Here is a 16,588-nt window from a genome sequence, read left to right as displayed (position 1 = left end):
CCGCACGACAGCTCCAAGTATACAGGATCTTTATTTTTGATTTTTAACCCCTAAATAGCTCCCCGAAAACAATGCGTTGGTGAAAAGAAGGAGGGAAATCAGCCGGCGGCTCCGCGCTGCCCCAGCCCTGCCGCGCTCTCCCGGGGCGGGTTTGGGGAGGGAGAGCCTCCCTCCCCTGCTCTCCTGTGGACTGAGAATTCGGATTTAAACAACCAGACAAGCTATTAATTTACCCATGCTACCCAGGGTCCTGAACCCAATTAATTTCTAATAATTACAGCCCAAGGGGGCTGGAGAGATCCCTCTACCTCTTTCTAGCCTTGCCACTTCGCGGCACCGAGGTCAGCATATAATAATAAAGTGTATATTTTGAAAGTGATCAGCAGAACAGTGAGTTATTGCAATGAATGAAAATTGTTTCCATTTTGGCTAATTGAGCCCGTGGCTGAAAGCTGGAGTTCTGAGACTAAATAAAGAGGACTGTTTTATTTCGACGTGGGCTGGAAATCCCTGCATAGCTTTTCGGTCACCCAGCAAGAAACTTAATTTCTTAACAGCAAACCTGAAATCAAGCGTTGGGTAAACAGTATTAATAATTGCATTACAATGATTAAATTAATCTTACTGGTAGCTAGGAGAATATAGATTGAGATTGAATAACACGATGTAAAGTTCACTGCACAAAGACAATAGCAGAACAAATACCTCGATAAAGAATTCCAACTTTTCTCCAAGAAGACTGCGGGGCTTGTTCAATTATAATGTAAGGAAGAGAAAATTTCCTGTTACGGGGAAAGCGCTGAAACCTGTGCATGAGGGGGTGCCTTTGGTCTCCCAACCTTGGATTAGAAATAGATTTGATTCCATCCCTCCATCCGGAAAAATACATCCCCAAATTTTAATCTCTGTTTCTGCCCGTGGATCTGCCGAACGCGACCCAGCATCCTCGCCGCCGGTCGCTTCCCACCCGGGAGGGAGCCGAGGCTGCCGGCTCGGGGGAGCTTCCCTGCACGAACGAAACGGAATTCCCGGGGGGCTGCCCGGGACTTTTCGGGGAAGGGGGAGAACATGACGAGCCCGAGCGGGAGATGCTGGAGCCGCCGGGCGGGCGGCGGGGGCGGCCCGGGACGGCGGCCGGAGCCCCGTGCGGGCGGCGCGGCACCTGCCGGGGCTCCTGGGGCCGCTGGGACGGCGGGCAGGTGGCAGTGACAGGCGGGCACGGCCGGGGTCAGGGCTGCCCGCCCGGGAAAGTCGCATCTGTGCCCCCGGCCCCGCACGGGGCTCGGCCGCCCGGCTGCCAGCGGGTCCCCGGGCACGGGGAAGGACGCCCATCTCCGCCCGGGCGGCGGCTCTGCCGGGGTCTCCGCTTAAACCGAGGGCACGGGAGAGCTTTGCAAAGTTCACGGGCGTTTCCATTTTTCCCAAGTGACCCGGCGCCGCAGGTCGGGGTGTGTGTGTGTGGGGTGATCTGGGGACAGCTCGGTGCGGCCCCGCAAGGAAAGGCGTTGTCTGCGAGCCAGGGCGGGGGTCGGGCAGTGCCAGGACCCCGAGAGCAGCCCCGGCCCCCGGCCCGGCCCCGCGCATCCCCCGCGCAGCCCGTGGCCGCTCCCCGGCTTTCCCGGCCCTGCCTCCGCCGGGGCAGAATGGCCCAGCTCCTCCCGGGACAGCCCGGACAGGACATCCCGATGGGTGCAGGGGGTTGGGGGAGGCCCCTGCCCTCCTGCCCCTCCTGCTCCGGGGGTCTTAGATGCTCCCCTGCCCGGCTGCGGGGAGATGTGGAGTGGGCAGTGAGCAGCTGCGTGTCCTTAAAAAAAAAAAAAAATTCCAAGTTACAGATTTAAAAGAACCGATTGGCATCAAGGAAGGCTCCGCAGTGCGGGTTCAAGTGCTTGCGCCTGTCTGCCGGGCTTTTGGGGCAAGCAGCGTGGGACCCGCGGTGCCCCCGCCCCACGCGCGGGGCTGTCACCGGTGGGCGCCGGGCGGGGGGGACTTCCCGGGCGGCCCCGAATCCACAGCACCGGCAGCCGGGGGGTGGGAGGTGGGATTGAAGGGGGGAAGGGGCGATGCTGAGGATTTTATTAAAACAAAAAGTTGAGCAGCATGTATGTACTGGCGCAGCCCCGAGTCTGAAAGATTGTAATTTTCTTTTATGGTGTCTGGCAGGATTTGCAACAGATATTAATGGGAACATAAATAGCGCATGGAAGGTATTGAACAAAACTGTTTAATGCAAGGAGGTTGTACCAGGGGAAAATCTATACATAGTTTGGATTGATTCATACCTCGGACACAGCCATCCCCTAAAGGAGTTCCCAATTTCTGTGCGCTCCCTCTTTGATTGGCAAACCCTGTAATTAAAACAGATTAGAGCGGTCGGTGTTACTGTTTTTAAAACGCTTTTTTTCCTGCCCAACTGGTGGTGGCTGAGCCGAGTTCAAGGTGGCGAAAAAGTGTGCGCGCCGGGAAAGTATACGATTTCATGGTACGCATACATAATAAAACATGTAATCAAATTATATCTCTCCGCCTATATATGCGGAAAGATCTACGGTAATTGCTGCCGGGCGAGAATAAACTATTTAAACGTCGCAAAGACTCCAGAACTGTATTAATATCCCATTAAAAAAAAAAAAAAAGGCGGAAAAAAAAAAAAAGGTGTCACTTCTCCCCCCAGCCCTTGTCCCGCGGGTCTCCCCCGCTGTGACCCCTCCCGGGTGCGCGGGCGGCGGAGCGGCTGCCCCGCGGCCGCGGTGGCGCAGCCCGGCGGCGGCTGCGCGCCTCGTTCCCGGCCCGTCCCGGCCCCGGTGCCGGCTGTCAGGGTCCCCACCGGCGGTGATGGATCGCTGCAAACTTTTTTTTGGCGGCGCTGAAATGTTGAAGAGCGGGGGGGAGCCGCCCGTGCGCATGTGCGAAGGTGTCCAAACTGACAATGCTGGAGAGATAGCGAGCCGGGATTGAGAGAAAGGGAGAGTGTGTGTGTGCGGGAGAGGGAGAGGAGAGAGGGAGAGGGGGAGCGAAAAAGGAGGAAAAGCTCCGGGAGGAAAAAAAAAAAAAGCCCCCCCCCACCCCAAGCCCACGCCAGCATCGGCCGCGGGACTGGCAGCATGCGATCCAAGGGCAGGGCGAGGAAGCTGGCCGCAAGTAGGTGCAATACCCCTTTCTCTTGGCTTTTCACCCTCCCTCTCTGCCATGTTGCATAGACATGTCTGGTGCGGCGCGGAGCTCGCAGGCAACCTGCAGCATCCCCTCCCAGCCTCCCGGCCCGGCCCGGCTCGGCTCGGCTCGGCTCGGCCCGGCGGGCGGCGGGGACCGGGGCGGGGGGTGCGGCGGCCGGAGCCGGGCCGGGGGTGCGGGCGGCCGGCGGGAGGTGGGGAAGGAGTTGAGGAAAAGTTCAGTGGCGAGCGCTGGAAGTTGCTGCTGCCGCCGGGGGCTGGAGTGGGGGGGGGGTGGTCGGGGAAGGGGGGAGTGCGAGAGGCTCCGGGCCCTATAGTGGGCGCTGTGGGCTGTGGCAGGGCCGGGGGCCGCGGGGGCGGGGGGGGCGGTGAGCGCGGAGGGGCCGCGGCGGCTCCGCGGGGGAGGCGGCCAGCCCCGGGCTCAGGTAGCCGGCGCGGTGCTGCCGGGCACCCCGCTCGCCCGCGGGGTAATTCCGAAAAGCGGCTCCCCGAGCGCTCCGAACCGACCCGCTCCGCTCGGCGCCGGGCAGCGCGGGGCAGCGCGGGGCAGCGCGGGGCGGGCGGGGCCGCCGAGCCGCTCCGCGTGGCCGGGATGCTCCGCGCGGTTCGGCCGGGGGACGGCGGGGCCGCCGGGCAGCGCGGAGCGCTTCGCAGCCCGCTGGAGTCACCCGCTAAAAGTTGATGTAAATGTTGTAATTTCAGGCGCTTTTCCAGCACTTTTTTTTTTTTTAATGCAGTTTGGCCGCCCGAAGGTCTGTGTTCCGCGAGGCGAGGGCTCGGCCGTCCACACGCAAAGCCCGACTTAATTATTTGTCTTACGATCACCCCATCTGTTTCTCCTTTATGATAGGGATCTCTGCTTTTAACTGCTGCAGTGTTAGGGCTCCTTTTTAAAAAATTTATTCCTTTTATTTATTTTTTTTTTAAATGAGGGATTCAACAGCAAAACTTCGCCAGCTTTCGCGTCCTATTTTAAAAGCAACTGATGTCTTTATTTTCTCTGACACATCTGGGCAAGTTTCATTTGATATCCATGGCGATGGCAACTCACATTCCCGAGTGAAAAAAAAAAATAGATGGGCAGGAGAAAAAAAAGTCAGATGAAATGTTGCATAAGTTGCGTGACGTAAAAAGCAGATGCTTATTTACTCTTTATTTGTGAAGGGGGAAAAATAGAGAAGCGTGGAAAAGGGGAAGTGAAAGATGTCGGTGGATCATCATCAGCTTTTCTGTGAACCTGAACAACAGCAGCAACCTGCGTTTGATTAGCTGATCTTAAAGTGGATAATCCAGCGCCCTCAGTTTGGAAACAAATGTATTTTTAAATATCAAGGTTGCCATCCCTGCTTTGGAGCTAATTATGGGGGAAAAAAAATCTGCCGTCCCCGACAAAATCCGTCAGGTTTCCTAGCCTGTCCTTTGCTTTGCTCGCTGCGCAGCGATGCAGGGCTCCTGCTGCTGCCCCTGCTCCGGCTCCAGCTCCGCGGGCGAGATCCGATCGACTGCAAACTTTGTGCGTCTCGCAGCAGCAGCAGCAGCGGCAGCAGCAGCGGCAGCAGCAGCAGCACTTTCCCCTCCTAGACAGATGTGTTGCATTAAATAATCCTTCGGTTACAATCGACTCATAAAGGAAATCATATTTAAAAAGCCGGGATTTATTTCTTTTTTGTGTTCCGAAAAGCTGCTTCTTCCCCCCCCCCCCCCCCTTCCCCAAAGAGTGTCTCAGTTTCATGGCAAGTGGAAGGAGGGTTGGAGGCGACCCCTTTAATTTAGTCGTTCGAGGGAAAAAGGGTTTTAGCTTTTCAGTTCTTTCTGTCCGAGTTAGGAATAGGAAAACATTTTGCAGCCTTCACCCTTTTACGTGGAAAAAGATCCAGATCGGGATAGAGAGCATTTCTTGCATTATTTCACTTTTACTGCTTTATGCATAAAACAAAAAAATCGCCCGGATTGCGTGACTCTCGCCAATACACAGGGCAGCTTTTCCCTCCTAATTAAGGGAGAATACCTGAAGGGTATTTTCTTGACCTCAGTGTAAAATTGCTAAAAAATAATTCCGAGGCTCTGCCCCCCTCTTAAAAAAAAAAAAAAGAAAAAACAAATAGAAAAATAATTCAGAAGAAACAAAAAGAGCCACGCGGGGAATAGCCAGCGAATTTTTAAAAATGTCCAGCTGTAAAAATAAGGCAAAACGCAGGCTTGAAGTCGGTCTGCCCGCCACGCTGTCGGGAGGCAGGCGGTGAGGAGCGGGGTGCGGGCAGCGCTGCGGGCCCGGGGGGTGCGGGCCCGGCTGCACCTGCACGGGCATCCCCGCTCCGCCAGGAGCCGGGACAGGCCCCTGGGCAGCTGCTTTTGCACTCGGGTGGGTTTGTGCCCTCCTGGTGAAACCGTATCCCCGAATAACCCCCGCCCCAGCACGGGCCGGCGCAGCCCCGCAGCCGGCCCGGGGCAGCCCCAGCCACCCAGTAGCCTCATAAAGAGACAGAAGGTGATCAGATTAGGGGAACACACGTGAGTAAGGAGGCACTTGTTACTTTTACACTTTATCGCCACTCTTTTACAGGCAATTTAGTGCAGTCAAGGTAGATCCAGACCCCTCTAACCATCTGAGATAGTAAAATAGCACTTTCCTAAGTTTCAGCAGGTTTTCCTGCGCCTGTAATTTGCCTCAGTCTAGTACTTAAAAGGCTTGATTGAAAAACAGAGCCGGCAAGTTTATTTGCCTGTTTAAGACTGTCCGGGAATTTGTTTTCGAGCAGGGAGATGTTTGCCGTGTCCCGGCTGCCGGCCCTCTCGGCGAGGCTGTTTATTTGCCATGGCTTTACCATCGCCTCCGCCTCCGGGCGCCTGCACCGCCGCGGGCACCGGGCGCCGATGTCCCGGGCCCGGCGCTGGGGCAGCAGCGCGGGCGGCCGGCGGTCCCTCTGTCCCTCGGTCCTTCTGTCCCTCTATCCCTCTGTCCCTCGGTCCCCCTGTCCCTCTGTCCATCTGTCCCTCTGTCTCTCGCACGCCGCCCCGCCCGGCCCGGCCCGGCCCGGCCCCGCCGCTGCTGCCGCCGGCCGGTACCGCCCCGACACCGGCTTCGGCCCGGCCCGGCCCGGCCCGGCGGCGCTCCCGGCGCGGCGCTGTCCCCGGGCGGCTCCTGCGCGGCGGGCACGGGGGGCTGCGGGGACGGGCCAGACAATCCCATTATATGCCGGGCATATTTTCACCAGGCGCTTCATTAACCCTTTTCAGGGCGGAGAGCGCGCGTGTGGCTTTTCGCTCCCTCTTTCTGCCTTTCCTTCATTCCTTCTCCCCTCCTCTACCCTCTCTTACTTTCTTTCTCTCATTCTCTCTCCCTGTTTTTCTTTTCTCTTTTCTTTTCTTTTCTTTTCTTTTCTTTTCTTTTCTTTTCTTTTCTTTTCTTTTCTTTTCTTTTCTTTTCTTTTCTTTTCTTTTCTTTTCTTTTCTTTTCTTTTCTTTTCTTTTCTTTTCTTTTCTTTTCTTTTCTTTTCTTTTCTTTTCTTTTCTTTTTTTCTTTTCTTTTCTTGTTTTTCCCCTCCTCCTCCGTTTTTTTCCCTCTCCCCACTTTCTATCCTTCTCTCTTACTCAGGGCCAACAGCCACCCCTGGTTTTGGGACCAGCTTTGCCTCCCGAGCCCAGGGCTGAGCTGTGCGGTGCCTCCGGGCTGCTGCCCGGCCACCCCGGGCCGGCCGCGATGCCGGGCAGAGAAAGGACACAAAGAAAAAGGACGGTCCGAAAGTCGAGCTCGTTATTAATAGAGCCCTGCTTGTAAATGAAAAATGTAACCCTTGTTAATTAACGCTGTTTACATGGGGTACAAGAAACTTAAGAAATGTTTCTACAAAGGGGAAGGAACTGTTTACAAAACTCTTTCAAAAGTGTGACATATTGCTGCAGTTCCAGCACTAAAAAGCCAAACACACTTACACGCCTTTGAAGTTGGCTGGCTGAGGCAACATTATTTGACTCGGATTCAGATATTGCTTGTGGGTATAACTAATGGCTTTTACCTAGTTAGTGGGCTGGGAGGGGCGAGGGCCTGGGCGCCGTGGCCATTGGGTCCCTCTGGAGAGCTGGGGCTGGCTCCCCGCCAGCTCTGTACAATGTCAACATTGAATATTTGAATTCCCAGACTCTATTTAACAACTTTCTAAATAAATAAACTCATTGTGTGTCTGTGTTTAAAATTATTTCACCTCTTTCATGAAAGCTACAGCATCTTATTACACCGGCCTCTCGGGCTGCTTTTCCCCCTTTTCTTTCCAAACAAACACAAACGGAGCTGAGCACTTTTGGGTTTTTTTTTGTTGTTTTTCACTGTCTCCTATCTCTCCCTCTCTCCCCTTCTCACTTTCTGTCTGTCTTCCCGCAAAGCACGAGTGGCAGCTGCTCAGACATCCCGCCACGTCCTCAGTGGGACAGCTCTGTGCACCTTGTTATCTAATCATAACTAAAACCAAAGCCAGGTTCACCAAGTCGGTTAAATATTAATCATTTCTAAAAGGAGGCCCAAGTGAGTGCCATTGCTGCAGCAGTGCCCTGTACATACTCAATCATTTTGGCTGCTCTACCCTAGGCGGGCTCCAGGGACAGCTTTCATTGTTGTTTCCATAAATGGCTATTAGTGTTCATATTCACCTATTCACCTACTTATTTAAGTGCACGTAAGAGTGGATGTGGCTGTGCTCACGGAGATGTGCGCACACGTGTGTGTTCAGAACATGCTTCTCTGCTTATGCCACGGAGGTAGATTTATTTGTGTGCATAATATCTATGTCTGTGTGTGCACACAGAGAGAGGCAAGCGGGTAAATCCATTCGATATTCGTAATTGTAATTAATATATGTACGGTGTATAGTTTAGAGAGAGATTGTGGTATGCACAGGCTCCTGGGGTGTTTGTAGTCCTGATACCAATATCTGTACACCCACAAAAGCTCTGGAATGTTCTGGATGCATGTAGGGAACACAGTACTGATATGCAGCAGCCTGGGTGTTGCTCCCTGCGATGCTTCCCAAATACACTAATTGTGTGTTTCCGTGGCGGCAATGTCCATTGTAAAATATTTATTGCCTTCCCATGGAAGTAAAGGTGGCTGGACAGAGAAGGTATTTCTGCCTGTCCTGGGGAGCACAGCTCCCTGATAAAGCTGAGTTGCTGAAGAAGAAAGTGGGATGAATTTTCTGCCAGGACAGGTATGTGTCGGAAGAAAGAAAGTGTTGGTGGTTGCTGCAGCCCGAGGTGGATGAGGAAAGGGCAGTGGGGAAGCAGATGGAGTTTTATAAATCTCAGCTAATGAAACCTTGTCCACAGAAATTGCCTTGCTTTGCAGTAAACCACTTTTTAAACAAATGTACTTTAGCTTTGGAAGGGCTTGTTCAGACACTTAGGTTTCCAACCAAGAATTCATAATATTTGTTTATTTAAAATTTAACTAGGTTTGCTGTCATTTTTGGAGCAAGTCGGTGTTCTTTTGCTGTAATTTAATACAATCAGTTTTACATCATTTCAGTTTAGTTAGGCAAGAAGTGGCTTATGAAGAGCAGAAAGAGGCTTAATCCCACACGGTTTTCAAACTAGCAGATGCAAGCGTCATGTTATTCAGTAGGCAGAGCTAGAACGGGACAAATGCCGATTAGAAATGCAGCTTATGTTTTAAGTAATGAAGGTATTTAACCAGTAAAACTATTTACTGAGAGCCAGGTGGGTTTCAACATCACTGGAATTCCTTTGTCTTAATTAAGGTTGGCTGTTTTTCTAAAAAGATATGAGCTAGTCCAAACAGGAATTAATTTAGGGAATTCCTGTAGCCTGTGTTATACAGGGGTAGCAGACCAGACCTCTCTTCCTGATTTTATAATCTATGCACCCAGTTAAAGCCGTGCAGTTTCATATGGAGACATAAGCTCAAGGCTGGGATCACAGGAATGCACTTAAAACCTAAATGGTCATTAAAAAACCCAGGTTCAGCTCCGACAACGCAGAACCAACATCTGGCTCAAAGTGTTTTCCATCCTCAGCGCTGCTTACCTGGATCACAGGCACCCTCAGAAGTGCCCCATCCCCAGGTCTGAGGGCAAAGGCAATGATGGGTTTTCCAAAGATGGGAAGGAAGAACAGGGTTTGGGAGCTGAGGCTTGGATACAGAGAACAGGGTCTGGGGTCAGTGGTTTGCTCACTGCTCTGTGATGGATTTCCAGTGGGTTCCTGCCATGTTCCTGGGCAACAGGTTCCTGCTGCAGTCCTTAACACCCAGACAAGACCAGTAGAGTTCATGATATAGACCAGTAATCATCAGGAAGCACCTCCAGGACCCCTTTGCTGCAGGAGCTGCTGGAGGGAGGTGTTTGCTGGGCAGAGAAACAGGAAGGTGGGGAAGGGGATGGAGAAGCAAATGTTGTTGTCCCCACGACTCTGTCTCTTTTCACTGCCCTTTTAAATAAAAAAAAATATATATATCAAAATTCTCAGGGTATAAAGAAGCCCTGTCTGATCACTCACTGATTTTGTGTTCCCTCCCTTTTGTTTGCATTTCTAGGCTATGCTGAGGCATTGCCTTCTCCAGTGCTGCTGGAAGAAAGGGCAGCCACGGATACGTGTGGGAGGAGGGAAGCTAGCCTGCAATGAATATTGTATTTGGTGCTAAATATGTAACAAAGAGAAAGAAATGTGAGTTAATCCAGCAATAAGAGTTGGGAAGTAAAGTACAATTCGTTTTATTTCAGGGTTTAATGCTGTGGTCTGTTTCAGTGAAGCATTATCTTTTAAACTGGGATATACGCAACGACATAACCCCCACTACCTTGAGGGAATGTCAGAGTTTGATCTCTGAATAAAGGAAATTCAGAGTTAAGGCTGAAATGTACCACATGGCCTCCAAGTCCCAGGAACAACAGGAGGCAAGGAAGTAGCTAAAGCTATGGGCTGCACTTTAAAATGAGTCCAGCAACTACCAAGCCGACGGCGCTCGTTGCAGATCCACAGCACGGCTTGAGCTGGGATTTGTATTGACTAGAGAGAGATCTGTGATGGCCTTGAGTCTTTTTGGAAATCTTGGCTGATCTGTGATGAGCATGAGAGTTTTATGGTGGAAGGATTGCAGTTCTGGGCTTAATTTATGGAACAGAAAGACTCTTGTCTCCTTTGACACCGATAGCTTTTGTTTAGAAAATCTTATATTGGAGCAAAATTTTGGTTCAGGAAAGAAATATACCCAAGTCACAGCTTTATTTCTTTTCTGAAGAATTGCTTATATGTCTGAATGGGCGCACTACATTTTAGCCCTGTTTAAACTCCAAACGAAATTTAAATTGCCTGTAAAATAATCCACAGAATGGAAACTGAACACAATTGTAGCCCTTGCTCCCTGACCCAAACCCATATTCCATTGCAAAGCGGAGCGCTGCTCCGTTCCATGATTACAGTATGTTAGAAACCAGAAGAGCAAGACTTCTATGAATAGGTTATTTTTGGCAATTGCATCACCAATTATGTATAAAATTTCAAAAAATATGGGCTCTGCCAGTTTGATCTCTGAGAGGGATACAGAAAATGAAAGCTTTGAGACTGCTGTAACATCATACTATTTTGTCTATTAGATATCATTAGATTACCAGAATACTGAGACCTTCATATCAACCAGCCTAACAAAAATTTCCCAGGTGGTTTAAATTAAAAAATTAGCCATAAATATATTTTGTATAATGTAATTTATTATGGATGTTTATTGTGTGCAGTGGGAAAATGTTTGGTTTCGGATGATCTTACCGTATAACGTGTACCCTACCGAAACTGTTTATACTGAGGCAGCCTGGAAAAAGCCCCAGTTTAATTCTGAGACTGGCCGGGCCGCATGCTCTGAAAGCCACAGGAAAGCAGAGCCCTTCCCCTGGAAAGCCAAAGGGGCAACAGCTTCTTGTGTGGGACATGTGCAGCATAAAACTAGGCAGTGGGGAGAGAGCTGAGTGGCAGAGAAAGCTGAAAGACGGCTCAGGGCAGTGTTGTTTCATAGGGAAAATGGGATAAAAATGAGAGCAGCTTGCAGCAGGTCCTGTTGTACTGGCATGGGAGGCTCGGCAGTGTCTGAGGGATACTTTTCTACCACATCCCACATTTTATCAGGCCTACTTCTGTTTCAGCTGGGCGTGGTGAGCAGGGCTCTGTACTGATGCCCACCCATGACTCCAGATTTGCCCTTCTGCAGCACAGAGAGTGGATTAAGCTGGCATTGGGGACCTGGGGGTCCCTGTGATGGACACATCCACTCTCTGCTGGGATGCTGCAGAGGGGAGCTGATGGCTTCAGGAAAAAGATCTCCCGCCTCCTCTCCTGCTCTTTTGCACAAAGTCCACATGCTGGCAAGGGTGAAATCATTCCTCAGTTTTAAGAAAACAAACCCTCAAAAACTTCCCCCCCTGCCCCAAGCTCCTTCACACATGTATCACACCAAACTGGCAAAGCCAATGGAAAAGGATTTTGCGTTTTGGCAGCAGAGCTGGCTCAGAGCTCACTGCGGGCCTTATCCCAAACCCACTGGAGCTGAAGGAGCTTGTACCGACTTCAACGGGCCTTGGACTGGCTCTGGCTGGGAGGAATCTGCTTCCCTCCATCCTTGGGGCTGGGGGGGGGTTATCAGCAGCTTTTGCTCTGCGGCGAGCCCCAACATGTGATGCTGTAACAGACACCTGGATTTACATCAGTCTAAGTGAATTAGGTTGGCCCTATAATCTGGCCTCGTTTAAGAGCCATTTCAGCCATTAGGATGAAATACGAACGCTGCTGATGGGGGGACTGTGGTGACTCTGAATCCTCGTTTCCCACCGTGCCCCATCTCTCCCATGGGTTGAGGACCTCTGAGGGCTGTGGTGGGCACTTGGGGGCTTCGGGAGGTGTCCAGCACCCCTGGCTTGCACTGCAGGGCTCTCCGTTCCGTTTCCAAGGGCTGTGGTCCTCCAAGTAGCCTGAATTTGTACCTTCTGAACAAATAGCTCTGCTGCTGCAAGTACTTGGTTCCTCCAGTAAGTGCTCCATTTATTGCCTCCCGATTTCATCTCAGACAAACAGAAGGTATGTGAGAGACAAGCACCGACTGCTGGAAAAAAAATCACCCCAAACATGTTTAAAGCACAGCTTGAGTCACTAGTGGTGCCTATATTTTTGATTTAAAAACCATTTAACATTTCCAACGTTTGACAGAAATGATTGACCTTCCCCTCTTGAAAACTCTTTGCGATTTGAACTTACCGTGGCACGTTTTATTTACTTGCACCTTGGTGAGGAATTAAGCAAGGCTTTTGGTGAGTTTTAATCTTTCCCATTCTCTTTGTGGCTCTGTGTAAAGGGAAAAAAAAAAAAAAGGAAATATGTTGTTTGAAATAATTTTGAAGTGATGTTTCTATTTTACTTTTTTTAGGCTCTTGATATATTTTTGGCTACAGGGACTGGCATGGAGCATTGGTCTAAGAATATACAACACTGAAAAGCAAAGTGATATCAGCTGTATCTGAGCTAACTGCCCTGCTTTACAGTTTTGCTGTTTCATTGTAATTGTGCCATTATAATGATGATTTACAGCAATAATGAAGACTTCTTAATTGTAAAATATAATCAGCATGAGATATTTGTCCTGATTCTTTCAGTTCATATCAAAAGCAATATTTCAGTAGTCACTGGCTGCCTGTGAGAATGCTATTAAGCAGCTATGCTCTGCCTGAATAATTACTGTCCAGGAGTTTGTGCTTCCTAATAAAGCCAAGGTAACTGAGAAATGAAGAAATGATGCACTAGGTCACTCCAGAGGATGCAGATCAGAGACATCTGAGTGAACAAACCTGTGAAGTGTCTTTATTATCAGTGACCAGCCTCAGAATGAGAGCAAAGATGAAATTATCTGTACTATACCCATGCCCTGAGTGAACACTGAGCTGAGACAGAGGCAGAAGGGGTGGTGCAGGGTCAGACCCAGGACGGGATGCAGCAAACCTTCCCAGCTGGGACTTCTACCCTGCACCAAGCTGAAGGATCAGTCATGGACCAAACACAAAAGATTTATTTCCAACCCGACGTTATTATTTATTATGACTCGAATTAAAACAGCAACCACAGAAGGCAGCCAGGGCTGGATGCCTGTTGTGCTGAGCCCTGTGCAAACACGGGCAGCCCGCACAGAGCTTAGGCCCTCAGAAATGCAGATTAAACTTGGGGCCTGCTGCCCTACACGTGCAATTACAGCATCACTGGAGGCAGTAATAAAACCCCGAGGAGAAATGGATGCTTTAAGGAAAATCCATGGAGTCAGGACTCCATGACTGCACACGGGTGGACGTGCTTCAGCTTTAATCACACCAGCCCTTTCCCCCTACCAGCAAATGGCCCCCCTGGCTCTGTTTTAGACGACCCTATTAGTTTTGGCCGTGCCCATAATCTTGGGTGATCAAGCTGCATTAAGTTATGAGTATCCTTGCAGCATCACCTGCTTGCTTTCAAAGAAAATAGCTGTGAGATTCTCAGGGAAGGAAGAAGGCAACGCCGGCAGGTAATCCAGCCCTATAAAATCCCTGGATTGTGGTTCTAGCCCGCTTTCCACGCGGGCGCTGAGAGAGGGACCTGAGCAGTGTGGCTGGCAAGAGCCAGCAACCAAAAAGTCCCTCAAGCCTATAAGGTTTATTAAGGTTCTTTTAAAGTCCCTGCCAATAAAAAGGGTCCACACAACCTCTGAGTGAGGCTCCATAAGCTCAGTTTTATGTTCGGATAATTTGGAGCCAAACCGTCACGGAGTTCACATAGCGAAATACCCCATGGAGCATCGCAAACTGCGAAGAAAATATATCGAGGAAAGAGAGGACTGATAATTTTATGGTTTCCCTTGAAGTTAAGCAGTAAAATGGGCTTTATTTAGCAATTTCCGGACTTCTGATTGCAATTTTGTTACCAGCGTAACAGTGTTCGATATAATGTTTTGTAAATAGGGAGAAATGTTAGAACCCGAGGTCGTACAGTGCTTGGATCTGCTGTGGGAAGCAGTGCCACATACTCCAGGTTCCCAAAATGGATCAGACCTGGACTGACTTTTGGATCAGACCGCTGGGCAGGACACGGCAACAGCACTCAGCTCTGCTGTGAGAAGCTGCAGGTTGAGCCCAGCATGGCTGCATCGCCCTTGGAAGGGATAGTCCTTTAAACAAACAGGAATAGTTTGACCCAGGTCCAGGGATGAGCAGCATGCACTTATTTTTGGAAGGTGAAACATTTCTAATTTGAAATACATTTAAGAGCCCTGGTTTTTACAGGTGAGGTGATGATCACAATCTCCAGGCTCATTTTTTAAACCAGGCTATTAAAATCACTTGTCCCTCAGCCTTTTGGTTGTGTGTAAACCTAGGTCCAGAATTCACAGGATAAATCTCCACTGTGTTTGCTCCTCAGACAATAACTATCTTACACTTGGCATGGCTCATCTTTTAAAAATCTATTTTACAATGTAATAATTCACACCCACTTCTCTTTGGGAAGTCATTTATGGAAGGGAAATTAAACATGTCTGGGCACTGGAGGGAGTACTGCTGATACATGCAACAGCTCAAAATGTTGAGGGAAGCTGTTATGGATATGGGAGAAGATGCCATCTTGACCTTGGAGGTTTGTTTATTAGACACTAAATCACAGACATTTCTTCTTCCAGTTCTAACTGGCCCAAGGACTCAGATATAACCTTAAAAGCCCTTTCTGGGGTTTTAAACAGAGTTTAGACCTTATCAGTGCTCAGTACTATTTATGCAGCTTGAATGAAACAAGAGAATGCGGAGACCACTGTGGGAAAGAAAAAAGGTGAAGAAACTAGAGCAAAAAAAAAAGGACTATTCATTCCAGTGACCGTATTTCCTTTTCATGTATTGCACTTCCTGGTGCCACAGAGCAGAGAGAATAAGAAAATATTTGATGTCTTTTTACTCACTTTGTTAATGCACCTTGTGCATACGACAGCCAGTAGCCATCAAACTCGTCCTGCCAGAGTTCCTAGGAAGAAGGGCTGTGTCTCACTGTCAGCAGCAAAGGTGGCGATGGAAATAAGGTGGAAATGACCAGAGAGGAGGCAGGGATGGTGGGGGAAGAGGACTGGGAAATGGGACATGTCTGATGGATTGCTGTCAGATCCTCAAGCAGAAGGAAGCAAACAAATCAGCTCTGCCGGCACCTGACTGCACAGGAATAATTTGGGACATCTGCTTTAAGAGATGATTGGTACATTTCATATACTAAATAGGCCCTGAATATGCTGGTTCTCCTGCTTTCCTCTTTCTCCAGTGCTATACCAGTTATTTATAAATACATATAAATATATTTATACGTGAAATCAGCAAGCTAACATGGCTAAATCACCTCTGTGCATCTTGACCTCCTGCTTAGTCTCCCGTTTCAGGGGCTCAGTGAAAATTAAGGTGCTGGCCTTACACTTCAGGTCCACACATTCCCTCTGTGCTCCTGCTGCAGAAAGAGTTGTGCTCTGTGGGTCGGTGAGGATCCAGCCGAAGCCTGCGAGGGCTGGAGGGAGCAGTGTTGCTTTAGGCTCCCTGCCTGAGGAGTGACATATCAGAAGTAATAAGTCTGAGCCTGAGCTGATGTCTAACAGCATCGGAGAGCGGGCTGGAAGGCTGAACTCCTGCAAAAAATGAGAGCAAGGAATTTAACAGCAGTAAAAAAGAGGTTAAGGAGAGAACAAAAAAGGAAAGGAAATAAAAGCGATATGAATGGCTAGGAAAACAGCCATGTCCAAATATTAACCTCTACTGCTGTATTTTGACACTGGGCTGAGTTAATAGAAGTACATGGCTAATACACATCAGTTGGAAGAAGGCAGTTAATTTCAGAAAGTCTCTGGATCAACTTCACGTGAAAATGTATTAGCAAAAGATGTTTTATGTATGTCCAAATCTGCCTATAGCTTGAAGACATATTCTGCAGGAGGCTAGCAAGGGAAACTATGTTTTACTGGTGGGGTTTTCAGCCAAATTCTCTCATTCTTGGGGCTTCTTATCCCTTTCTTCTCCAAGATACCTTTTCCTCCGCCGTCAGAGGAGCAGGAGCAGACAGACCTTTTCCCCAGCCTGTACCTTCTGTCAGCTGCAGAAGCCTCACAGACAACACTGGCTCGAAGGGTTTTTTCCTCTTAGAATGTTATAGGAGCAGCCCCAGAGCACAGGAGCTAAACTGGTGTAAAAGTGGTGTGGGAGCAGAGCCCTCTTTGGTGGGGGATGGACTCTGTTCCTCCTGGGATCCATCCAGAGGTGGAGACAGCAGATACAGGGCAATCTTGACTCCGTCAAGGTCTTTAGTGTCTAGCACTTAAAAGTGGAAAATAGTTTCAGTTCTTTAAAATAAGGATTTTTCTCTCCTTTTTGTATTTCGGTGTG

The 16,588-nt window shown here is 49.6% G+C and overlaps 1 protein-coding gene across 4 annotated transcripts in view; it reads left to right on the top strand.

Annotated features, from left to right (window-relative positions):
* Positions 1-2,831: 2,831 nt before the first annotated feature.
* MECOM (MDS1 and EVI1 complex locus) overlaps positions 2,832-16,588 on the top strand; it is a 329,947-nt gene continuing 316,190 nt past the window's right edge. For all 4 annotated transcript variants that reach the window (XM_066193709.1, XM_066193707.1, XM_066193708.1 and 1 more), the window contains exon 1: positions 2,832-3,141. In XM_066193709.1, the coding sequence (XP_066049806.1) occupies positions 3,105-3,141 (37 nt within the window). In that variant the 5' untranslated portion in view covers positions 2,832-3,104. The remainder of the gene's footprint in view (positions 3,142-16,588) is intronic.

The sequence above is a fragment of the Chamaea fasciata genome, unplaced genomic scaffold (assembly GCF_029207755.1).
Source record: "Chamaea fasciata isolate MVZ Bird 193981 ecotype frontalis unplaced genomic scaffold, bChaFas1.0.hap1 SCAF_11, whole genome shotgun sequence".
NCBI classification, from domain to species: domain Eukaryota; kingdom Metazoa; phylum Chordata; class Aves; order Passeriformes; family Sylviidae; genus Chamaea; species Chamaea fasciata.
Note: the sequence above shows the minus strand (reverse complement) of the source record. Positions and strands in the feature narration are given on the sequence as shown.